Source organism: Anguilla rostrata, chromosome 9 (genome assembly GCF_018555375.3).
Source record: "Anguilla rostrata isolate EN2019 chromosome 9, ASM1855537v3, whole genome shotgun sequence".
Lineage (NCBI taxonomy): Eukaryota > Metazoa > Chordata > Actinopteri > Anguilliformes > Anguillidae > Anguilla > Anguilla rostrata.
The window spans coordinates 45,031,733-45,058,431 of NC_057941.1; the positions used below are offsets into that span (position 1 = coordinate 45,031,733).

Genomic DNA, 26,699 nt, shown 5'->3' on the forward strand with positions numbered 1-26,699 from the left:
AGAATGGGAACATGGAGAGATTGCGATTCGGATGTAAAGCTGGGAAGGGGTCAGTAATTATGTGCCTGCCTTACAGCAGGGGAGTAACAGCCACAGACTGTTCCAGATGTGTTTCCTGCACAGTGGGGTCTTCTGAATGGGGCGGGGAATAGCAGTCAGGCCAGTGACAGGCAGTTCCATTACAGCATTGCTGGCATTTCATAGGCGAGCGGGTGGGCAACTTAATGCAGATTGGGCAATGAGTTAGGCAGACAGCCAATTGAGGTACATACTGTACTCTGTTGAGGTTAGACTGGCTCTGGTAAAATACGCCCCCTGGTGGTCCGGAGCCAAAATGAAATGCCACTAACAGACAGACTGTATTTGAAGGCTATTTCTTTACATAAAAAATGGTTCTAAAGAAACACCTCATTTCATACGCACACATAGCTGTCATGTAGTCCTTACTTAGCATGGCTTACTTAAAAAAACTATTCTGGGATTCTGAGGCAACAACAACAAAACAAACAATAAAAGCATGTGTGTGAAATACCGGTGGGTATTCAGAAAGCCATTGATCTCTTTTTTAAAAGTCAGATTATTTATTGCAAACTTAAAAGACACAACTCATTAAAAAAACAAAATCAGGGACAAATCCGGCCCTTGCATTTAATAGCAGCACCTGTCTGAGGAACCACACACAGAGGAGGGAGATACAGGGGTACAATTTCGGGAGGATGTCCAAAGGTACGACAACTGCTAATTTGCATAATTTCTAAACTGACATGACAGGATCTTGCTCATGAAACAGACACATGGAGAGGAGGACTTCAATCACATAAAACATGCACTGTGGATGTTTTTTTTTTTTCACACACTAAAAATGTCCAGCATTTTTAAAAGCACATCAAGTCCTGCCCTAGGTGTCAATCACCTTGCTTGTAAAAAATGAAAATAAAAAAAGGCTCCTCAGACCTGGTGACATCAGACACCATGATCAATCACGATTGGTTTAAGCTCTCAGGGGGAGGAGTCAAAACACTCAGCACACACTAACAGGGCTTTTTCTCTGGAGCCTCCTGGGAAGGCTCGCCTGTGATAAGACACCCTGCTCCTTACCTTATCTTATGAACATTGAGCTAATATCATACAGGTATTTAATAAGTGCAGTTTAAGGCCTTTCCGTGAAATTTAAGTCAACTGGGCTTATACCTATATGTCTAAATAAGAGAAAGTATGCAACCTATACGTGAGCGACTAAAGATATTGCAGAGCAAGAGCAAGTTGCAGTGTGGAAGAAAAAAAAAAATGTACAACCTGAAAATACAATGAGTAAATGCTTTCTTAGAATGTTTAAGACTCTCAAGGCAGGACCTTTTCTGCTGACACCTGGGTAAAAACAGAACACGTCTTGCTGAACAGACGGAAAAAAAAAATTACTTCAAACCTGAAAGTAGAGCAAGACTGCATTGCTACTGCCTCCCATCTTCCATCCCAGACTCAATAGCACCCTGAGCATTAGCCTTGGCCCCTCCCACAGCTCAGACAACCTTCGCGCGACGCGATTGGCTACTTGTGATGCCTCCTGTCCCGGTTCCGTCCAATCAGGCTACGGTCTCCCAAGAGAAGGGAGGAGAGGACGGCACCAGGCCTTGACTGTTTGTTGTTTATTGCGGGCAGGGGGAGAATGTCTGCAAGGATATCCAGTCCAGACCCCGGCTCCAATGGGTTTTCTGCACAGAGATTGAATGCAGATGAGAGAGGGAGATAGAGAGAGAGAAAGAATGAGAGAGAGAGAGGAGAGAGAGGAAAGAAGAAAAGCATTTGCATTCCAATACCCAGTGTAAATTATTCCCAGTTAATTGAGCATTTAATTTATTCCTGATATCTAAATTGAGACATCATTGTTCTATTATCTATGACTGTGCCGCTGCCTTTGGCTGAGCAGTAGAACTCTACTCTTCCTCCAGGAGAACACAGGCTGTAAGGGCAGGAGATTAATTAGTTGTGCTGTCATTCTCTGCAAATACCTTACGAAAAGGAGAGAACCCTCTTTAATATTTCCTGTTTTATTCAGATAGAGGGGGGAAGCAGAGAGGGTAACAGGTAGCGATGGGGTCACAGCCCAGGGGTGGCTGGAGGTTCTGCCACCCTACGGACTGTGTCACACATCCAATCGACAAATTATTATTATTTTTTTAAGGTGAGCCGGGAAGCCTTACAAAGCCTTGAAGCACAGTTTCACTGCTTGAACATTTTTACAAACTGGTGGATTACCACTGTGCTGAGAAACTTGTAGGATTAAAAAAATCATGTCTATGGTCTGGTACTAAGGTCCCTTACAAAAACCAGACCACCACCCCCCCCCCCCCACCATTGACCCTGGAATGGCACTCATCTCGTGTTCTGGAATGAGAATGCGCTTCCCCGGCACCATAAATCACAATCTCGCATTTCGAGAACGAGAGACCCCGCCCCCCCCCCCGCGCCACCGAAGGCCAATCGAATCCGGGCGGGACGGGACGGGGCGGGGCCACCCCGGCGCCGGCACGCTCACCGTGAACGCCCATCATGTGCTCCAGGATGAGGACCCTCTCGGCCAGGATCTTCAAGGCCTCCCGCAGCTGCTGCACCCCTTCACCCTGCGACAACGGGACCCCGCCCCAGCCCAGGGTCAGCGCGCTGGCCATCAATCACGGCTCGGCTCGCGAAACGAAATCACACGGGGGGGGGGGGGGGCGAGCGGTGACAGGCTTTTACGGCCCGCTGAAGCGGGAACCAACGACGCGCCGCAGCGTAATAATCGGTCAGGGATAATGGCGGTAACGGCTTAACCGCGCCCGTCGGTGTGTGTTTCTGATGCAAATGCAGATAAAAACCGCGGCACATAAACGCTCCCAAATTAAAAACCGGCCGTCGGCAGTAAAAAAAAACGAATTTACGGCATGGGAGGGACTCAGAGGCGAAGGACGTGCCCCGAATGACAATGAGAGCCCAATGACACCGCCGCGGCCCGTCCTCACCTCTGATTGGCTCTCTCCTGGCTCGCCCTTGGGCCCCGGTGCACCCTGTGGACAAACACACACACATAAACACACACATACAGAGACACAGACACACACACACACACACACACGCACACACATACACACACACAAATACAAGCACGCACACACACACATACAGAGGCACAGATACAGGGACACAGAAACATACACAAACAGACACACATACACAGATACACACATACAAATACAGAAGCACACACACACAGATACTCACATACAAATACAAAGGCACAGACATATACACACACAGACACACACACACACACACACACAAAAACACACATCAGTTCTCAGACACTCTATATCCTGTTTCCCACACTGCCATATACTGTACAAACAAACTATATGTACGTCCTCATGGAGTCATTGGGGTGCAGAACAGTTCTGATTGGGCCGATAGTATGGATGTCAGGAAACTGCATTGCATGCAGCCGGGGCAAAATACTGTATGAGCGCGTGCACAAGACGAGTTCGCTCTACTCACGGGCTGGCCTTGCTCTCCGGAGAGTCCTGGAGGCCCCTGCGCAAAACAGGAAACCCAAGTCAGCGTTCGGTCAGCGCCGGAAAACACCGCGCGTCAGCCCAGCGTCCCCGATTGAATTCTCGCGCGTTCCTTCTCACGGTCGACCGTTTCCCTCTCCTCCCGCGGACGCGCGCTACGGTCGCCTGATGGCGGGAAGAGACCGCCGGACCGCTCGCTCGCAGATCAAACGGCTCGTCCCGCCGACGCCGGGAATTCCCTACCTCCCGCGGATCGAGCGCAAATCATTGAGAAGCACTCTATGGTTATTATTGCTGGTTGCCGGGGTGACCTACATACAGTAGCACAGAGCCAGCGTGACACCCCCTGGCCATTACCACAGGTGGATATTATAACAGAAGTACTTCGCGTTCGAGCACCAGCCGTCGCACTTAAGGGCACTCAGAAAAGCAGCAGCAGGGTCTTGAATGGGATTTCAATCTAGGACCTTGGTGTTTTTTTTGTTTTTTTTCGTCTGGTTCCCTGGCTATCGCCTCACACAGATTCCCTGATGAGGCTGCGGTGTTATGGATGGGCAGGACGACCGGGAGACTGATGGATCGGATCCCCGGTGTCCTCTGTGCTGACTCCAGCTCAGCGCTCAGTGTTCTATTTCAAAGGCCGGGCATCATCAGTCACTCGGGGCAACGTTTTCTCTCTTTGTACTTTCTTTAAAAAAATTTTTTTAAAAGTTATACGTTTTTTTAATTAACCCGTGACCAACAATACTCCTCCTCTTTGGCGGACTGCAGAATGTGGAATGGTTGCATATGGGTGTTTGAAAAGAGAAAGATAGTCGCACGCTCCATAATGCTCTCAAGTAATTTATTACAAAAAAAATGTTTCAGCAAACAGTGACTTGCTCAGGGTGTAAGGCACTGTTTTTTTGTAATAAATTACTTAGGAGAACAATAGAGCGTGTGACTATCTTAATCTTTTTATTATTGTTCTCCATTATCACTTCACTATATTTTTTTGGGTATGCATCCTACCATATCAATTGTACATTGATGCTTGGATGCTTGGAACTGTCTAAGTGAAATACAAAATACCAAAAGGAACACACACAAGAAACAGCAACAATACACTGTCCCCCCTGTCCTCTCCCTAACCCTCTCACCAAAATCGAAACAGAAAAAAGATAAGATCATAAATCATTAGAAAAATATAAAAATCATTCTTCATAGAGACATAAAGACAAGAAAAGAAACACAAAAGGATATGGAATGCACATGCAGTCCGTCTATAAAAACACCCCAGATCTGAACAAACTCATCGTTATTTTCTCTTTGTGAATTATTTCCAGTGTCAAAAAGCCACGCGTTAAACGTAGCCATGATGGAGAGAGTGATATTTTACTTTCTATTTTGATTTCTGAAGAAGGACCTTTTTCCTACGGTTGGGAAGACAGGAGACGGAATTTTGACGAATGCCTTGACGCCGAGGGTATGGCGAGTTCAGCGGGGAGAGACCGCGAGCTCTTCTGGAATGTTCTGACCCGTGACGCACGGAAAGCGTAAACGTTATTACGTCCCAGAATCCTCTGACAGGCCGGCGGTACCAGGAGGCACGTATAAAGGCTGGCGTATTTCGGAATTCGAGAAAGTGAAGTGTACTTTGATTATGTGATTTAATACACTGAACTGCATGAGCTGTATCTTTGAGTTGGCGGAGAATGAGAACATGTTTGAGCAAATGGGATCCTGCAGTTGTGAGCAGCGGCTAATATTGATGTCTCCTCGCCATGTCACCATTGGAAGATGTATGTTTGTAACTGCAGAGATAAGAGTTTGATAAATCATGGTAATACGTGTTTATTGGAGCCCATTCGTTATTTCTCCTTCTCAGAAGTATGCGAACAGTGTGTCAAGGAAATCGACCTTCTCAGTGCACTGAACATCCACGACACACAATGGAAACAAACGCACTGCATAGTGTTTAAAGGGCAGCCAATGATAAGAGCCCCTGGGTGGTGAAGATGATGATGATGACATCGATCAAAATGAGAGCAGCATCAATTACAATTGATTTACAATATCTACTCACAATGAGCACTTCACGTGAGTTTACATGAAGGATTCATGAGATGAAGGCGGAGAATATTTCACAGTGTGTACTGAGGCGACAACTGGCACCTCGGATAGTGTGGTTACGCCTAACTTACTCTGTCACCGGGATCTCCCTTTGGCCCTGGGGCTCCAGGCTTCTCTGAGGCACCTCTCTCTGCCTGGAAAGGAGAGAGACACAGTCAAGCACCCCAAAATCAGTCCATGCATCTGTCCCAGGACACTTAAGCAGGTCAGTGCACGCTGATTACGGAAGTTCGGAGAACGGCATTGCGCTCACGTTTTTTCCCGGGGCACCCGGCAACCCCGCTGATCCGGAAGGTCCTGCGAAAAGAGAGACAACTGAGAGGGCAGCTCTAGGGTCTCGTACATCTACATTCAGTTTAATTACATATTTTTATCCCCGATGTTAGCAGCTGACTGTTATGCACCTAATAATGATTACATGTACTACTTGCCCTAAGTTGGATCTCTTAAGAGTATCTGTAAGTCATGCCAGTACATACACACATACACTCACATACACACACATGCACACACACACACACTCACGCACATGCACACATACACACATGCACATGCACACACACACACGCACACGCACACGCACACACACACACACATACACACACACACACACACTCACGCACATGCACATGCACATGCACACGCACACTCGCATGCACACGCACACACACACATACACACACACACGTTTCAGAAACATAACGATTGTAAGAGCCGTCTACATGAGCCAGATCCATGTGAGGGTCAGTCCAATTACCTGGGGGGCCTGGAGGTCCGGGAGGTCCCGGGGGGCCGGGTAAAGCCCTCTGGTTTAGATATGCATCTGTAAAAAGAAAAAGGTGTGCTTGACCCAAATAAGAGGAGCAATTAACCTGTTCATAACTTACAGGTAAAGGTGATGACCTAGGGATGAATTACAGAGGGGAATAGCTCTTTTTGCTGGTTAACTTCCCTGCGTGATCTCCACAGGGACCAGGCCAGCTCCTGCCCACGCAGACCCCTACTACAAATGCCTCAGCGCTGCCTGTGCCTCTCTGACTACATGGCATGAAAGGGTGCATGTTTATCATAAGCACACTGAATAGCAGGGACGGGCAATTCCAGTACAGGTTCAGGTTTCTGTTTCCACCGGTTACCCCGGCTAAATGAGCTAATTGGCTGTTCACACCGACACTGGCTCCCTCACAGATTAGATCACAGTAAAAGGTTCACGTGAATGACAGCCGAAGACTGTCCTCGAGTCCCTGAGCAGTCATCAGCTGTCATTCATGCGTTTATAAAGAAATGCAGCTAAAACGTCAGATGGCGTAAACGTTGGGGCTAATTAGGTACTTAAGGCCGGAAGTCGCCATAGAAACCAGAAACAGACACGGCCCACCTCTGCTCTAGAGAGCTCTTGATTGTTTGCATCACTAAAGATCTGACATAGTTTACTTTCAGGTTTACTTCATGCCATCTCTCTCCTTTCCAGCTTTCTTCCCTTTTCATGCATTTTCAGCCCAAATTTCAGAGCATTCAACTACCCGAATTTGCTCCAGGAGTTCCTCCATTTTATTATCTCTGTCATTTGCACAGGGCTGTAGATTCCACATACTTCATACTTTCTTTAACACAGATGTACTAAACAGCACAAAATAAACAACAGCATATGCTCTCTGTGCCACGCACTTCCTGTTCTCTCTAACCGGTTATCACATTAACACAAAGCCCACTGTCATTCTCAGTGGATTTAACTTCCTGTCAGCTGACTGCGGAGTGCTCAGCAATATCTCAGGAGCAGCGTCCAATCGGTGAGAGAGAGAGGCCTCGACCAATGCGTGATGACTGCTGTGAAACAACCAGGGTGCCGGGATCTCTCTCCTAGCGTGCGCCGGCAGGAGTAATGATTTTCGGGCTTAATAATGACATCATGAACCTGCGACCTCGAAGGACTGTGCTGTAATGTTTGAAGAAGAAGCTCCCTGAAAATCCTGAAACTCTGATGGAGGTTTGCAGTATGTAAAGTGGGAAACTGCCATCCACACTACATACAAATTATTTTGATGAATAATTTCAGACATCAAAATTCCTAGGATGATTTTCAACTCACGATGATTTCGCATTTTAACCTCAATGCTGTAATCAAAGTAACTCTACAGTGCAGCTACTACAAGGAATACATCTATTGTATCACAAATCAGAGACTTTGCGCCTGTGCAGTCTTGTGCCTTCCCAGTATCCACTGCACAAGAGGCCAATCAGGAAGTGATATGATCAGCCTCCACGCTCGCCCATTGAAAATATCAGCGTCCCGTCATCCGTTTGTACGCCGTCAACGGAAACAACGGGACACATCGATCTGTGGAGCGCTGGAGGCGTCCGCGGGAAAGTAAGCGCTGTCGTTATCCGTCACGGGCAGCACCGAGAAGCCCTTTTCTCCTCGCATCTCCCCGTCAACCGCAGGAGCCCTAACAGTCGGCGCCGGGCCGCACACACCTAGCCAGAGACCTTCGAGTGAGGTCAAGTGTGAACAACGGCATTTGAAAAGGTCAGGCTGGGATATTTGTGGTGCCCTTTCAGATTAAATCTGGTGTGGCAAGCCACCCGGTGAATGGAATTTAAAGAAACTAAAATGGCCGAAGCTCTCCGCGCGTCCGACAGTGTGCGCGCGCGCGCACACAACCTGCTTTGTGAACTTGTGAACCCAACCTATATTGGTGCTGCTGGGTAGCCCACACCATTAAAGCACTGTTACAGTGTGCGAGTGGTCCGGTAACAAATCTGGACAACTGCAGGCAGTGCCACTGCAGAGCATCTCATTATCGGCAGTAGATCCGCCCAGAGAGGGATTCGGCCAACCAGGATGACCCTGGCTCTGGCCAATCAGATGTCCGCTTCATTTAAAGCTGTGCATGCAGTGTTTTCCTCAGCATTGTGTCTGTGCAAACTGCATAGTTCAGCTGGTGGGCTAAGGTGTGAAAATAGGAAGCAGCTTCACATCACACGTTACAGAGGAGAACAAGTACCTGTCCGTGCTCTCCTGAATTGACAGGGGTCACGGCTGGGGCAGGAAACTAACTTTCTCGTCCACTGACCACAGTGGCTGGAGCGTCCCAAACTTTCACCAGCCAGTTTCACAGTTTGACCAGACAACTGGATGTTCAGAATGGAACAGGACCTCCAAGTGATGGCTGGTAACCTGCCAAAGTAGCCGATGGAGTAGACAAACTTACCAGCCACAGAAAATATTTACTAGCGTTTGGCTGGTGGCTGGTGCTAATTTTGCACCCGGATTACAGCAATGAGCGCAGCTGGGGAACACAATAAGACATTCCACATCAGTAAAGAAAAGAGGGGAAAATCATTTTTAAAAGGCCCAGGCTACACGAGTGGAGCAGGAGCTGTCCTGTGTTACGCAGCCTATCCCAGCACTGCCCAGTGAAAGCCGACCCACTGTAATACCTGTGTGGTCAGCGCCCCCCCCGCCCCCCCCGCCCGGATCAGGAATAAAGGCTCCTGTTAAAGTTCAGAGCGCAGCCAGAGCCGCGATTAACATAGAGAACCACCCCCACCCACCCACCCCCACTGTCCCGCCAAACTGGGAACTGTGCTTGTGGGAGACATCCCTCTGGAACTAATTTCTGGTACCCCAGTCGACTGCCTAAAGTACCCCGCGAGCATTAGGGTTGGATTTGAGGGCCTCGCCTTCCCCTGTTTTATAGAGCCGGTTTTTTTGGCTCACAGGGCAGCCCTCGGTTGCCAGAAATCAGACTGCCGCGCTGACAGGTTACAAATTGGGCCTGATTTACTGCAGGCCGCCTGCAGCCAGTGCGCACGCTTAAACAAAGCCAGTTCTCCTAATTAAATACAGCTTGCCAGACCTGACTGCCATTTTGGGCCTTTGCTGCCATCTGGTGGTGGAAATTGGGAATTGCCTCAATTTGAAGCTCTTCGGGGAAGCACAGTTATGTTTTCTGTGGATTCTAATACATGCACATGAATAAACCTTGTTTCAGTAGTGTTCTATTTTATCCGTGTTCTAGAAACGCATACACACACTTATGTAAAGTAAATGATGCCAACAATTGTCCACCTAACAATCTCCATACTTCCATTCATTATCAGAGGCTTCCAGATGGTATATCCAGTGTGTCCTCTCTCAGCATAGTGATGCAGTCCACTGTCAGGGATAGAATCTTAACCTTGCTGCACCTACTGTGGCCAGAACCCCCAAAATTTGGCCTTGGCATCAGGGAGGGGAGGGGAGGGTGCAAGTTGGCGGGGTACTGCCTGCCTCTCCGTGCAATAGGGCCGGCTCTGTTTCTTTGGCAAAAAAGCCCGGTCCCTCTTAACAATGAGCGCACAGTGCAACCAGTGGGCACACAGCTCAGCCAATGGGTGCACAGTTCAGCTAATGGGTGCAGAGATCAGCTTTTGGAATGAGGAAAAACTGGCTGGTTTCAAAATCACGTCGCATGCTAGTCTGCATTTGAACATGACTGCGCTGCTTTCATACTACAGGCTGGGGAAAACTGGAACATGCAGAGTTATATAATCCATACATTCATTCATCCATTTTAAGCGTCTGACTTATCCTGTAGAGGACTGTCAGGCAAATGAGATGAAACAATGAAACATGCAGAAATGCATATGCGTGCACACACACACAAACACACCCACAGACACACACACTCACACATACTCACACACTCACATACACTCACACATTCACACTCACGCACACTTACGCATACACACACACACACACACTCACATACACTCACACATTCACACTCACGCACACTTACGCATACACACACACACACACACTCACATACACTCACACATTCACACTCACGCACACTTACGCATACACACACACACACACACTCACATACACTCACACATTCACACTCACGCACACTTACGCATACACACACACACACACACACACACTCACGCACTCACACACACACACACACACACACACACACACACACTCACATACACTCACACATTCACACTCACGCACACTTACGCATACACACACACACACACACACACTCACATACACTCACACTCACGCGCACACACACTCACACTCACACACTCACACACACACTCACGCACGCACACACGCACGCACGCACACACACACACTCACACACACACATAGGGGATGATTTAGAGATGTTAGTAAAGAAAGACAGCATGGCTTTGCCCCACGGGAGGAAGCCGGATTACCCAGAGGAAACCCACACAGACAGGAGGAAAACATTCATACAGACTGAGCCAGAATGGCTGCACCACATGACCCAAACTACACATCGTGTGTGCGAGCCAGATCTGACTGGCTGCACTACATTACCCAAACTACACATCGTGTGTGCGAGCCAGATCTGACTGGCTGCACTACATTACCCAAACTACACAATGTGTGTGCAAGCCAGATCTGACTGGCTGCACTACATTACCCAAACTACACATCGTGTGTGCGAGCCAGATCTGACTGGCTGCACTACATTACCCAAACTACACAACATGTGTGCGAGCCAGATCTGAATGCACCACATGACCCAAACTACACAACGTGTGTGCGAGCCAGATCTGACTGGCTGCACTACATTACCCAAACTACACAACATGTGTGCACGCCAGATTTGACTGGCTGCACTACATTACCCAAACTACACAACGTGTGAGCGAGCCAGATCTGACTGGCTGCACTACATTACCCAAACTACACAACATGTGTGCGAGCCAGATCTGAATGCACCACATGACCAAAACTACACAACATGTGTGCGAGCCAGATCTGAATGCACCACATGACCAAAACTACACAACATGTGTGCGAGCCAGATCTGAATGCACCACATGAACCAAACTACACAACGTGTGCACAAAACAACAGCTTAAGGGGAAAGGACTGGAAAGAATAAAAAATAAAAAAACCTTATTTTATTAAATTTATTTATTTATTTGCTAATTGTGATTGTGATGTTAAGGTTTGACCAACAAAAACAGAGTCGTACTCAAGCGATCCAGAACGGTTAAAAATAGGCTGGTTATCTTTGGCACGCCTCCATAACAAACTGTCATGAGAAAGGAGCATTTATTCGATCTGGGGGGGAAAAAATTAGACAAAACATTTTTTTTCCATAAAGAAGACGTCTTTAGGATTTTCTTTTTTTTTTTTTTTTACTTCACATGGGTTTATTGTATGGAAGTCTTCAGTGACAACGATACATTCTTCTCTTCCATATAAGGTCAAAGGACCTTTCATCGTCCACAAAAAATCACAGCTAATCTTTGCCTCTCCCTGCTTATGTGCTTTTCTTATCACAACTCCTCTGATTTGATTTCAAATGTGATTCACATTCACATAGGGTGTATCAGACAGGAAGTTCACAAGTGCTTAGATAGCTACGTTAGACGGCTACGATTATCTTAAGCCTGGGAGTGATAAAAACATCTGCGATCACAGTTGGCGTCCATTTTAATTGCACGCTGTAATGCGCTATTACCAAGCCTGGACATTTGTGACCCTCATTCCCACATTAACACAGACAAGAGCAGTTACACATCAGCCAAAAGGAATTCCATGACATTCTGTCTGATTGAAATGCAACCATTTTGTCAAAGGGAGCCCTGGATTATCACTTAGGTCAAATATATGGTGGGGGTTTCCTTTACTAGTTGGCAAATTGAGCACAAGAGCATCTGAACTATGGCTGCACGGTAAGACCGAGGATGGGATACCCCTGTGGGATATCAGCCCACTTATTTAAATACATTTTAACAGGCAACGGGAGGTCCTTCCCACTCTGGCCTGATTTTGTTCCCAAAATGAGGCCTGAAATGGGACACCGGGGGGGTGGACATGGACTCAGCAACATGGAGTCGGATGCCCTAAGAGCCTATGAGCGCGAGCTATAGGTGAGCACGTTGGGTGTAAAGACAGGTCGTATCAAAATGTCCGTTGAGTTCAATATGTGGTTCTAGGACACTGATACGACCCCCCCCCCCACACCCCCACCCCCCGCCAAACTGTATGAAAAACTGTTACGTTACGGTGCGTAAATCTGCAAACTGACATAGCGTCGGAGACGGTCGTAATCTCGTGCGCGGAGGTGTTCTTATCCAAACACTGGGCATAAATTACCACACAAGGCCGTCCGCCTCAACACGGCGTGAAATTTCCGTGTGAGAAGAGCCCGTAAATTAAATCAGGAATACCCGCGTCCCGAAAATCCTCGATCACAGACGAGGCCGGGGGGGGGGGGGTGAGTGGGGGGTGGGGTTGCCGATGTTTCCGGAAAAAAGCACGCGTCGACGCGGGAAACTACCGCTCGTGAAACGACACCCCCCCCAAATTTCCCGCAAATTTTATCAGGGCGGATAACTTCCAGAAAGGTCCTCCTTTCGTGCGGTGCAATTCATCAAATTGCTCAGACCTAACCCAACGAGCACGGAGTCTAAACTACCGTGTCAGCGATCACATCTTCATCTCAGAGCTGAATGCATCCAGTCGCACTCTAAAGTCAGTCAGTTCAGCTGTAAAACATTGTGCTGTGCACGTCGCTATCCTAGCCCGCTAACGCTCATCAGCGAGCTGCTCGTCTTCCCCGAGGCCGAGGCTGTACAGCACACTGCCGTTATGACTCAGACCCATTTGTTTCTCCGCCGGCCCCGCTATCCGGTTAATAACGCGTGGGATCCGGTTCCCTTCCCGCTCCCTCTCTCCCGTAATTAGGGAGTCAGAGACCCCCGCCGCGGTGACACATGGTTATCGTTAGCGCAGCTCCGCCGCTCAGTTTCCCACATAAATCTCCGGACGCGGGAGCCGCGTACGACTGTCGGTTTTTAAGCCTAATTAAAAGGTACGCCGGAGAGCGCCAGCAACAAGAAAACAGGAGAAGCAGTCAGTCAGACGGACAGGGGGCTCAAACACGCTGTCAGATATAATCTGGGTAAGGATGAATCCTCACCGCCGGCCGGGGCCGACTCTTCCAGGAATGCGGCGGAGTGATACGCTATCGGCTACAGAGTCGCCAGAGGGGGGGAGGGTTCAGCTAAAAGGGCATTTTATTCTCTGGCTCATTGGCGGTGGCACAACAGCGCCTCCTCTGGACGACTGGTGAATGGCGGAGCCGTCCAGCACAGAAGCGGCAGGCGGACGCATTTCTGTGAGTACTAGTGCACGCCCTCCTACATTAACTGAATACACTGCTGTGACGGGAGGGTCCATCAGATTTCACCGGCCATTTCAAATTAGGGGAGTAAACGAAAATACAAATAAATAATCTGTTCAACGTTTAAAAATTTAAAAAAAATCAGTTGGCTAACTGATGGGGTAAAAGTTCACATCAACAACCAACCTGTGTCTCCCTGAGCAAATGCACTGTTTTTTGTGAGTTTTTTTCAATTCCATACCACTGATTCAATACCAGCTAATTGATACAGGATGAGCCACAGTCTTCCTGGATGTGCAGAACTCACCCATGGCTTGCTGCCTGGCGGTCAGTCCGAACACATCCCCCCTGAGGGCAAAGGTGGAGCCGTCCTCTGGGGGTCCCGGAGGCCCTGGTGGGCCCGTCTCCCCGGGAAGACCCGTCTCCCCCCGTGGCCCTGTGACAAGGGGCAACAAAAAACGGCATCGAAATAACTTTCAAAAGGAAGAGGGGTTGTTAAAAATGTATGAGACACACGCCGAGTTAGGTCAAACTTAGAGATGTGAACACACACTCGCACACACACACACGTACACACATACATGCACACATGCACGCACACACTGCAGGAGGTGCGAATGTAATCCTGACCTACATTTCTATAACGTTAACAATGCACAGATGTACAGTAATAACGCAGGAACTCTGATCTGACTGAGGGACGCATTGTTGTATTTCTGCAGTGACATCATGTTTGGAGAGTTGAGATGACGGAATGGAACAGACAGGATGTGGAGAAGACGGTTGCCAGGGGAACGATGGCGGGGCTGGGGGGGGCAGCAGGGGCCTCACCTCTGGGGCCCATGGGCCCTGGCTTCCCTATGGGGCCCGTCTCCCCTGAAGGTCCAGGGGGCCCGACTGACCCAGGAGTCCCAGGGGGCCCGGCTGGCCCTGGGGGCCCCCTAACACCTGCCATAAACAGACACATTGGGCAGAAGGTCACCGAGGAGAACAGTCATCAGCAACGAGAACAAGCAACGCAGCAAAAACAGGGGGAGTGAATGAAAGACAACAAATCTCAAAGATAAAGAGAGCTGAGTAGGCACAGCTTTGCCTAAATCTGCCTCTGGTACAAACCGCCTTTAGAGAGTTCAGCCTGTTTGAGCTGGCAGAACAGACTTTGCATTAAAACCACTTAAGACACATTAAAATTTGTTCACACTGAAACAGAACTCCTTGAACAACTGAGGCAAATATATAGAGAGAGTTTAAGCAGACGCAGCCCAACAACCCTCAGAACAGAACCACCTGCTAATTGGTCCTCTGGTTCAGACCCAGAATGGTAGTTTGTGTGAGACGCAGAGGAACACGGAAAACACAACAAAAGACATCAGCACCCGCATCCATATTATTGCATGACTGCTCACATTCCTATTTTGCACTTGTGTCTTTGGGTTGCTACTAGCAACGGTGTCTGAACTGAGCGGAGAGTTGACAGTGCGGTGCACTTGACCGCATGTTGACCACTTCCACATGTCACTGTGGGTAAGAGCCTCTGCTAAACGGCTTAATGTAAATGAGGAGACGGTCTGCTTTTGTTCAAGGGCACTATTTTCTTTGGAAAATGAACAGCTTGCTGACTACGTTCACAGTGTTGCTAGAAATAAACAGTCCACTGGAACTGTTCTCTGCCCTCTGGGTTGTATGGCACATTAAACCCAGCAGAGGTACCAGGGTGGGTATACATGGGGTGGATATACATATACGGCCATTGCGGCCGATCGATGAGCACTTGCACAGCAGTCCAGAAGCACGGCTGAGCGTGCGATCATCCGCTGCAGAAGCAGGCGTCACCCACTGGAGCCTGAATAAAAGTCTGATTTGCTTCCTCAGCCGGGGACATCTCCTCGTTAGCGCCTGCTAGCTAACTGAGCACGCCGCTCCTGCAGCACAGCGTGTCCAACTGTGGTTCCGAACCTGCAGCAGACCTGGTATAACCAGCTGGTGTAACCCGCCAGAGCGCTTTCCCTGGTGTTCGTTTCCGGAAGTTTCTCCTGGCTTACCCTTCGCACGGCAACACAAACAACAAACTTGTTTGCACAAAGGAAACGCAAGTGCAAATATCAGGGAACCAGAGGAAACACCTTCTCTCTCTGAGTCCTGTTTGTGTGAGTGTGTGTGTGTGTGTGTGTGTGTGAGACAGCGTGTGCGCGTGTGTGCGCATGTGTTTGTGTTCATTAACGTAGTGTATAATAAACACACAGGCGTGCGTGCGGCTCTGAATGTATCCTGGGAACAGAAAACGCTCGTTACTGTTAGAGATCAGCGAGGCTGCGGGATCCGGCCCAAGGCTGGGACAGGGCCTCGCTGCCGTATGAGAAACACAGCGCGCAGATGCGCAACACGTGCTTTACGCCGCGTCTCATCGAGGGAATCCACGCGCCTGCAAACCATATTAATTTATACGACTGCGCCGCAGCGGCGCGCAGACGTCTCTCGGCGCTCGCTGTTTCGGGCCAGGAGTCTGGACGCCTGCGTTCAATTATCTTTTCGGCAACCTCCCGTGGCCCAGTCGGGAGGCTCGGGCCGTGAGAGAGCGGTTCGGGAGAACGTCCGCGGGTGGTCGTCCCGGAGGAGCCGCGCTACAGCGAGGACGCCGGTTAGGGGGAGGGGCTTTAGAACGGCAGTTACTGAAGGGGCGGTGTGTCCTAACATGGCCACTGTGCTGCGAGCTCAGTGTCGGTCGGACCAAGTGATTACATTACTGCGCACGCAATGAGGCAAAAGTGGGATCTGGTACAAGGAAATATATATCTACACACTACCCAGCAAGCTAGCACCTACTAGGCCACGGTTAGCAATGGCTGTCGAGATGCCAGCACTTCAGCAAATCAGAACAACAGCAGTCAACGGCAGCAGGACTAGTCATCAACTTTTCTGACTTCTCTGAATAGCTCCTTCTCATCTTTCCCCCCCTGTCTCTCGCCTCGTCGTCCATTAGCTGCACTGCCTTTTCCCAAAATGCTGAGAGGCCAAGAACTACAGAGACGATGGACCGTTAGCGTACAGCTAATAGGTAGTCCATGCTGTGCTTGGCTCAGCATGACTGGGCACAATGCTAGCAGTTTTGAAGGAAATGACAACTTCTTGCTTACATCAGCTTATGAAGAGCCGGCAAATAACAGTACAGAAAACGCTTCAGTCAGGGAAACGTAATGCACTCTTAATAAACATCGACCTTTGACCCCTCTGACTCACCTGGCAGGCAGGAAAACTTAATGTGCCACATTCAGACAGGTGGGGCTCACATTCTGCACGGTGAAGAAGCCACGGTCCCTTCCAGAAGAATAAACATTGACCTCTGACCCCCCCCCATGTCTGACCCTCTCCGACTCACCCGGTAGGCCGATGGCCGGGGGACCGATGGGGGTGGGTTTGGGCGAGTCCACCTCATTGTCCGTCGACCCCTCCGGGAGGACGGGGAGCGACGGAGGGGGCGGGCCGGCGGCTTCCAGCAACAAAATCTGGGACGAGAACGAGAACAGCAGGAGCGCTAGAACGGGACCGGCCCGAGAGGAAAAGGGGGGACGTTCGCATCTGCCGAAAAGAGCTCAGCCAGGCCTCTCATTACATTTCCACACACAGTGACGGATTAGGCTCTAATTTCAGCCCTTTGGGTTACACAGGGACGCTATATCAAAGGAACCCAGAGACTGCATTCATGGTTACTGATGAAGGCAGCCTGCTGTAACCTTAGAATCTTCTGAATGTGTAGAGCTACTGCCTTTTTACTTAAAATATATATATATCTTACATATCGCTATTTCAACTGGCAGCGATGAATGTATTTCTGTGCAGCCCTCTGACAGAATCCTTAAAAGTATCCTGGCCTAACCGTACAGAAAAAAAGGCTTGTCTTTTGAGTAAATTCTTACTGTGCAACCTGGCTTTACGCCGTTTTTTTTTTGGACAAACTACAGCAATCCCTGCCCTCTGTGGTTAAGCTATTTATATTCCTCTACAAGTATTATGTGGATGGTGGGGTGAGATGAGGTTTGTCGCTTGGTTACGTCTTTCAAGAAGCTTCGGTGTGAACAGACAGTACATTTCAATATTCTCTGACCAACTGAACTTGTGCAGCGCAAGACTTACCTTCGACTCAATGAGGCTCAGTCTGTCATTCATGCCGGTATAGCCAGTGCAGTTCATACACTCTACAGAGAGAGAGAGAGAGAGAGAGAGAGAGAGAGGGAGGTAGAGAGAGAGGGAGGGAGAGACGTCATTCAGTGTAGTTTCCAAGCGCTCGATGGCTGAAGTTCAACACCCTTTCGAGATAATTGAAACTTCATTCCCCTCCGTCTTTCAGAACAAACTGTTTTGATTTCAGTTCGAGGAGGGGATTACGCCTAACTCGTGCCTAATGTGGCTTTCAGGATGAAAGGGCTTCTCATTGGCTGAGACAGAGGAGCAGCCGACGGGCAGACGCAGCCGAGCCGTGCTCCGCAGACTGCAGCCCTCCCTCCGCCTCAGTGCCTTCTGGGTAGAAAAGGGCAGAACGAGAGTTGGCTGCGAACAGCAGGGGCATGCCCCCCCCCCTCGCTGCGTAAAATTTTCGTCTCGTCTTTCTGCCCACTGGCGCTGCCCAGCGTGCGTGCAGATGCGCCTCCGGCCAATGGCTGCATGGCGGCCTCCTCTCACGCATCGCCTCCTTCCCCAAAAACACCCCCGCGCCCGCCCTCGCCCTCGCCCGCACCCGCACCGTGACCGGCCCTGTCCCGTGCCAGGGTGCCGTGACGGCGCCGTGCCTCTCGGGGTGTGCGGGGCGGGGCGACGATGACGTCATCAGGGAAGGGAGTGCCAGGGCGCCATGGCGACGATGAAGGGAGGCCACGTAGTCACAGGCCATTTGGTACTGCTGTAGGATCAGAGCTGGTAAGCCCAGGGGTCAGAACGTATGAACTTCAGTCCAGCGTTCAGAAACCCAGGAACTCCAGCCAGCTGATTTCCTACTTAGTATTAGTGCTGATTAGCAAATCCAGGTGAGTGGAACCTGAATTTTCCACCTGCGTATGAGCAGGCATGTTTTCTGTCAAAAGGCGCCAGGACTTTAACAACCAAAACAGGAAATTATGCAAATGCATCCAAGCTGAATCGGGGGCTTGAAATAGAGCCTCTCAAAAAAAGTCAAGAATTATTTGAACAGTAAAAGCCCAGGGGCATTGGCAGTGACAAAACCAAAGTGATGGTCCTAATCTGGGGGACTGATTCATTATAAGCATTAGGCAATTTAGTGGAGTGCAGACTGCTAAACCACAAAGATACACATGATTTTGTGGCATTAAAAAGCCTTGGATTTTCTCTGTGTTTTTTGCATTACTGAAAAAGCAGTAATAATTGCAGAAATTATTGTCTAGCAGCAGCTTAATCATGCATAATTATCTCCCTCAGTTTGACATGTTAGTTTTTAAAATCAAGCTTCCAAAATAGCCACTCATAACAAATTACATGCAGGCAGGAAAAAATTAGTGATCCATTATGAACAGCCGGTAGGCTGAGTCAGGAGTAGCTGACCTCTAAATGACCTGCTGAAATGGGTCCAGGGATGGGGCACGTTCAACCCTTCGAAGAGTACGTTTTTTTGAATGTCAGTGTTCTAGAATGCCACTGTCTTCTGTTACCAGTGATGATCGTTACATCAGCATTAGAATGTTCATTTTAGAATGTTCTAATCACATATTTGTGATCTCACACCGTTAAAGGGTTAAATAAATACTCTAATTGCCATGTTGAGCACCCCTGACCTGACATGGTACGCTCCACCTACCCCTGAGCGAGGCCAGGGAGAACGTGTATCCAAACAAAACTTTTCTCTGGATCTAAATTCTGTCTCAGCGGAAAACCCGAGGTGCCCTCTAACCAGTCAGGCAGAATATATCTTTCGTCAGATTGTATTTTTCCCAAGATGTTGATGGATGGCTATGACATCACACCACAGGTGTTTTTTTTTCTTTTTTCGAGCTGCACTAATGAGGCCAGCCTTGGTTCTGGTTCTGGGTTCGGTCCACCGGAGTGTTCTCTGCCTCCCTGGCTGAGTGACATGTGGCAGCCAGTGCTGATGTCACACACTGCCAAGGCCAGAGACACAAATAACACGGGCTCCGGGCTCAATAAAATAAAGGGGGGGGGGGGGGTTTGGTATCCAACCACAGAGTGGTGTGTTTTGAGTGTTTTGGCGAAAGCGAGCCACATTCCGCTGTGGTGAACTCACACCGCGGGACCAGGGGGTTTTGGTTTAGTCACACTCACAGCTGCTGTCCCTGGTAGGCGTGTGAAGGCCATGTTTACAGCACGTAGCAGCAGAGTCCTCCAAGCGTCTCGCGGTACGCGAGGAAGACGTGGGACGCGTGAAGCTGTCCGTCAGAGGCGTCTCAGGACAAAGACAGGAAGCCCGCCGTCCGCACCATGACAACGGACGTATGAGAAACGAGAAGTTACAGCACGGTGCCCTCGTCCCTGTTAAACCGAGGAGGTTCGGGTCAGCAGCGTAGGCCAGTACCGCAGGGCTGAGAGACTGAGTCATGGCTCTGTTACACAGTAACGTGGGAGTTAGGGCAGACAAGATGGCGTATCGCGATTCCGAGCCTGTGCCACTCCCCACGTGCTGTACCCAGCCCCAGGTGTGCCGTACTCCAGATGTGCGTCCTGCGCGGCGACGGAGAGCAGGCTCGACGGGGTCAGACAGATTGCCAAAACAGATACCGCACATCTGTAAAACATGTGTTACTGTAGTGGTTGGGGGGGGGGGGTGCCTCACTAGTATTTAACAGTATTGACGATCATTCAGTTCCCAAGAGGCAGTTCAGAGTCTAGTCATCTGCGCGCTGGAAACATGTTCATTCAGCAGTTTAGTTTACACATGCGTGTGCACACACTTAGACTGGTCTAAAACCATTTTTTTTACACAGTTAAAACCTGGTAGTTTTAACTGTGCAAAAAAACAAGGACTGTTTGACTCCCTGAATTCTATTTCTTTTTAACATTTCAACAAAATTTTTAAAAAGCCACCTCTGGTTGAAATTTCAGCTACCAGTCTAAGATGGAATCTAGTTGGGACCAGCTTCTGCCCCAGCTGGACACCATCTGGACATCGGTGATGGTCTGTTGTCTGAACCATGCTGGCCCACCAGCTGGACCTGGTCTTGCCAGCATGGTTGCTGACTCAACCATCTTGTTGCCAGCTTGGCCAAACCATCTCCAAACCAGCTTGAAAGCAGCTGGGCCAGCTTAAAGCCAGGCTGGAACCAAGCTGGAAGTTCCACCAGGGACTGGCTTGGACTGGTCTCTGAAATGATCACATCCAGGGAAAGTTTTCGGTGGGAAAAGTATCTAACTATCAGCCTGCGAAATGCCACAGATATATTGTGACCACAAGCACTATGTACACAAATTGCATAGTATATGGTTTAGGTGTTGGAAAACTATTCATAGATTGTTTGAGGGCAGAAAGTACTAGGAATCGTCTTGGAGTGGGTTGGATATTTTTATAAACACTTCATGACTAATCTTCCCTGAATACTTAAAACATGCATATGCTCATTTTAAATTGCTTAAGTACAGCTATGCTATCCATTGCCAAGATAAAAGCACAGTAATTTGAGTCATCACTTGCAGAGAGCACACCTACGTGCTCCTGATAATGATGTCACTTTCAAAAGAACAGCAGTCCCCCTCTCTTCACACAACTGCGGCTTAACACAAACCGGCATCGCTGTCAACACTTGGCCGGACAGGATTCCTCCCAGCCTATGTATGGGTTGGTTGCTGTGGTAACCATGATGACAGTTTTTTCGCCATTTCTTGCTATGGAAGGATGGAGCAGAAAAGGTTTTAGACCACTGAGTCTAAATCTCAGATTTTCTGAAGTAAAAGATGGCAGTACACAGCAGTATGGAAGACTCCTGAAACTATGTCTACAACCATTAGCTTAGCATGGTGAAGGATCACTACAGATTTGGGGTTGTATAACAAAATCTGGAGTTGGTGATTTGGTTTTGACTGAAGGCATCATGAATGCTGATAAATACAAACAAATCTTAACATAACATGCAAGGCCCTCTGGATAATGTTTGATTTGGAGCAAATTCATTCTACAGCAAGATAATGAGCCCAAGTACGCTGCTAAGACAATCAAGCTCCTGGTGTTCTCAGAACAGTGGACTGGCCACCGCTCGACCAGACCTCACCATCTCTGAACGTGTTTGGGATTACTTGGATCAAGAAGAAGCAGAAAATACAACCAATACTAAGACTGAACTTTGGAGCTGCTTACAAAAAAACACGGAAAAACATCCCTGCAGATTTTTTTTTGAAAAACTGAAAGCAGGTCTCCCTATAAAAAAATGGAAGCTGTAATAAAAGCAAAGGGTAGACACACTAAATACTGAAAGATTTAATAGTGTACACAGTTGTAGAAGTTGTTGTGTAATTCTATGTTAAATATATGTTTTCTGCATTGCCTTCTGTCACTGGAAAATAAATAACTGGAAATGAACGGCTGTTTTTACTTACTGGAGTAAGTAAATAACATGAAGCGTAAGGGTGGTCTCTGACAGTACTCTACACATACACACACACACACACACACACACACACACACACACACAAACATAGAAATAAACCATGAACCACCACAGCACACACACACAGTTTACAGGCAAGAGAAATTACTCTAGACTTTGTGGTAAATTTGCTTGGGAATGTTGAGTTTCAAACTGCAAACTGTCATCAGACCAGATAAATTAAGACTTAAAACACTACCACTGCAAAAAAAAAAAAAAAAAAAAACAGGAAAAAGGCAAACCATCCATGCAGGCAGTTAATTGTACATTCCGCATACCTTTACCGTTTCCGCTGTACCGTGAAAAAACACACAGTCTTGTGCAACGTCCATAAATATTTCATACAATAAATATCAGTTGTTGTGAATATATGTTCTCATATATTCCAAAAACATTGCTTCTCTACATATATTTATGAGTAATACATATTGCTTCATATTTTATTTAAATAGCTTTTTGGCACGGGTTGGATGGGGACACAAAATGGGGGTTTGTTTGTACAAATTGGGGGGGGGGCATCTCACAGCTCTGCCTCCCTGCCACATTAGGGTTTGAATTCCTGTCTGCAGGGCCAAGGCCAAGGATAGGAAATTGCAGACGACCCCGAACAGAACAAGCTATACACACACACATATATATATATATATATATATATATATATACACATATTGCCTGTCTGTCAAATTGTATGTGACCCAAATGGCAAAAAAACAAAAATAAATAAATAAATAAAGAGAAAGACCAGAGACTGCCTGACCTCATAAAGACGTTTTCACATCCCTGAGGGGAAACCACATCCGCACCCTGACCCGGAGGTGCTCGGGCTACTGGATGCCGGAGAAAGGCGATACCAAAGAGAAACAAAATGAAACCGTTTCACTGAAATCCCATCTGCACGTCCCCGGCGAGACTGACAGACTGGCGGACAAACTGTCACCCGGTTCGTGACCCCCATAACCCCCCCCCCCCACCCCCCACCCTGCCCCAACCACCCCGTCTTACATTCCACTGCATCTCAGGTTCCTCATAGGAAGAATTCAGTCACATCTTCAAACCCTCCCAAAATAACCCTGCACACAAACTTAAAAAAAAACGAACTAATTTCAGAATTTATTACTTACTACTATTACCTAAAGTATAGTACAGTATAAGAAAGCTTTAAAAGCAGGGGTGCCTGACTCCAGTCAGTCTGGAGGGCCAGTCAGTACTTTCTTACAGCTTTCTATAAACCACGCTGACTCCCGCCTGTACTTGAGCAGAGTAAAATATTTACCACACACCCTGTCTGTGGTTCTAGCTGGTGCGTATACAAACGACGAATCTAGACACGATGGAGCTAAATAAACAATTAAGAGCAGGGTCGGCCCTCGATGTGCACCCCTGCTTTATAGAGACAGGGAACACCGCAGTCTGTGGCGCTTTTCGGAGACCCCATCTGTGAAACAGGCACGGCTCACAGATGCCAGAAAAAAGGTCAAATCGAAAATTCCGGCGGCGGGTCTCGCTCACTCCTGCGAGGGAGAGCGCGGACCGATGAGCGAAAGGAGCGCGCCCGGAAGGCCTCGTGGACAACACCTGTCACAAATGGACAAATGCTCCCCGGCTCTCGAGCTCTCTCCCCACGCGTCTCTCCTCCCTTTCGCCGCACCAGGACACACATACATCAAAGAGGCACTCGAGCCCGAAACCTGCAATCGCTACGGCGCGCACACGTGTCCGAGATTTCCGTGATTGAGCGCAATTTTTCAGGAACCCGTGTCAGCCGATGATTCTGCCGACTGCGATTGAAGACCCAACCACCTGAAGCGCCCGTGACCTTCTGAGCTACGGCTGGTCAGTTGGAGGAGAGCTCCTTCGATGACATCACTAAAGAACAGAGTGGATCCTGCTGCTTGGACAAGGGAATTGGACCCAGATTTTAAGAAATATGCGGCAGGGTGGAATTAAGACATCCTGGCAAGACCTGTCTGCTCTTTACAAGCAGCGTGAAGTAGACCACTGGGTGAGAGGCACCTTTAGATCGTTAGACGGCACAAAAATAGCGATAAATTTCAGACGCTCCCTTAAGGAGTCTGCAATAAAAGGCCACGAGACACGATCTGAAGACAATGGACATCGCAGACCTGGTCGACCTAACGTATCTTCCAGATGGGGGGAGGGGCGGGCAAATGGGGGACCATCTGAAAACTTCACCGGCAAACCCCCAGGGGACACAAAAGGCTGCAAGTTTAGAGGGACAGTTGCTGTCTTAAACACAGACCTGTCCCCCACACAGGTCTAAATACAGCAACAGACGTACACTCATAAAAGGCCCAGAGACTGGGGTGCAGCCTTACTCACTGTCTATAGATCCAAACGCACACAGATAAACTCACTGCACTCGTGGGACACACCCGGACATGCAAAGCTGCGGACAAGAAAACATTTATCTACAGACAGACACATATTTATCAACAAGAATGTACATAACAATATGTACATCCTTCAATGCCATCATGCTGTATCATATTTGCGGTTTGGCTGTTTGTCACAATGACTCCTTAAAATCATGGAAGTCTAGAAATGGATCCTGCTGCACACACACACACACACCTGCTCACACATCTTCCCTGACTGGGGGGGCAGACAAGAGTTATGCTGCACCATTAGCCATCCACACATAATTGGTAGTCTCCTAACCTTACGGCACCATGAGCCTGACCAGGTTAACACTATAACGTGAGACAGATACGTTTCCCAAATTCCAGGGATGCGTCCTGCAAATAATCCGATGGCCAATTAATTGCCTCTCCGAATGAATTATGACCTTAACAGGAGGAGCTCCAATCAGAGGTGGCGAGTTCGACACACCACAGCGGAGAGAGAACTTCCATATCCAACGAAATTAACACGCTCCAAATATCATCTAGATAAATCCTTCCTAGCCACCCTCCGAAAAATCAATGGTGCTATCCTGGGACCCCTTACTGACCCTCAGTGGAAGATCCAAAATGCCATCCATGTCCTGCATGCAAACCCACACACGTTGGAGCTCCCGTTGCTGGGGAAAAACCCAAATTTCTTGTTCTGCTACAAAAACCGTGCGAGATGTTTGAATACCAGTACCCACATCACCCATTTTGAGGAGACGTTCACCTCTCTCTCACCAATTTCACCTAACAACGCTTTCATTCCTCTGTTAGTGTCATCAGCAGTGTTATAAGTAATGCCCTGGTTCTGTATCTCAGAAGAAAAAAAAACACATAGAAAAAAACCCCCCAAATCTACAAATAGATTTTGCAGGCTTATTTGTTACAAGCACACTGCTATACATAAATCTCCTGGCACTGAAAATGATATTATTTTCCAGCAGAACTTAACTTTTTACATACATGGGACATTTGTTTCTTAGCAACGCTTGTATTACAACAACCTTATAAAGCAGTTGGAAAGCCTGCAGAAAAGGCAGCATTGCATATGGTTCTACTATACGCCTTTTATTTTCTGAATGAATAAACAAACAAACATTACATTACATTCAATTAGCAGACGCTTTCATCCAAAGCGACGTACAAAAGTGCACATCATGGTCATTGAAAAAACTACAAAACACAGGTTCGATTAGGTACTACACTCATTTCGTACAGCTATTTATAGCCAAACCAATGAATGAATGAATGAAGATATTATGAGCATTTCAAACACTCTTACCCATTCCCTGAATATGGGGCTAACAATGACTAGGCAGTTAACTACTGACCTGGCAGGATCTGCTGTAATGTCTCTGGAGCGATTTGTCTCCAGGCAACACGCATAATTGGAGCCAACATTTCATTGATTGGTTAAGTGAGATGCCTCCCCTCCAAGGACGGAGCATTAGCGCTGCCATCAACCGAGAGGCCTTCTGGGGAATTAAAAAAACCCGAAAATGTCCAAAGGCCTGAATGTAATTACACATCTCAAGCAACTGAGACCTCATGTTATGGTAAGGAGTGAATCCTGTCATTTTCACAGGTTTTCCTGCAGGACCCTCTGTGTAATGTTCTGCACTCCATGTAAAGCAGAACTTGTATGTCCGCACACAGGCAATTTTTTGGGGGAATGGCAAACCGTTTGCCAAATAAAAAGTTGTCAATCTGCCATTATATCGCGTGGGCGGCAGTGTAGTATAATGGGTAAAGAACTGGTCTTGAAACCTAAAGGTTACAGGTTCGATTCCCAGGTAGGACACTGCTGTTGTACTTAACCTGCATTGCTTCAGTATACAGTATATCCAGCTGTATAAATGG

At 48.1% G+C, this 26,699-nt stretch overlaps 1 protein-coding gene across 2 annotated transcripts in view; it reads right to left on the reverse strand.

Moving 5' to 3' along the window:
• Positions 1-559: 559 nt before the first annotated feature.
• LOC135263903 (collagen alpha-1(XXVI) chain) overlaps positions 560-26,699 on the reverse strand; it is a 55,630-nt gene continuing 29,490 nt past the window's right edge. For both annotated transcript variants that reach the window (XM_064352366.1, XM_064352367.1), the window contains exons 4-14: positions 17,966-18,027; positions 17,211-17,337; positions 14,666-14,782; positions 14,142-14,270; positions 6,418-6,483; positions 5,914-5,957; positions 5,732-5,794; positions 3,532-3,567; positions 3,003-3,047; positions 2,537-2,621; positions 560-1,712 (exon numbers count right to left, since the gene is read on the reverse strand). In XM_064352366.1, the coding sequence (XP_064208436.1) occupies positions 1,549-1,712; positions 2,537-2,621; positions 3,003-3,047; positions 3,532-3,567; positions 5,732-5,794; positions 5,914-5,957; positions 6,418-6,483; positions 14,142-14,270; positions 14,666-14,782; positions 17,211-17,337; positions 17,966-18,027 (938 nt within the window). In that variant the 3' untranslated portion in view covers positions 560-1,548. The remainder of the gene's footprint in view (positions 1,713-2,536; positions 2,622-3,002; positions 3,048-3,531; positions 3,568-5,731; positions 5,795-5,913; positions 5,958-6,417; positions 6,484-14,141; positions 14,271-14,665; positions 14,783-17,210; positions 17,338-17,965; positions 18,028-26,699) is intronic.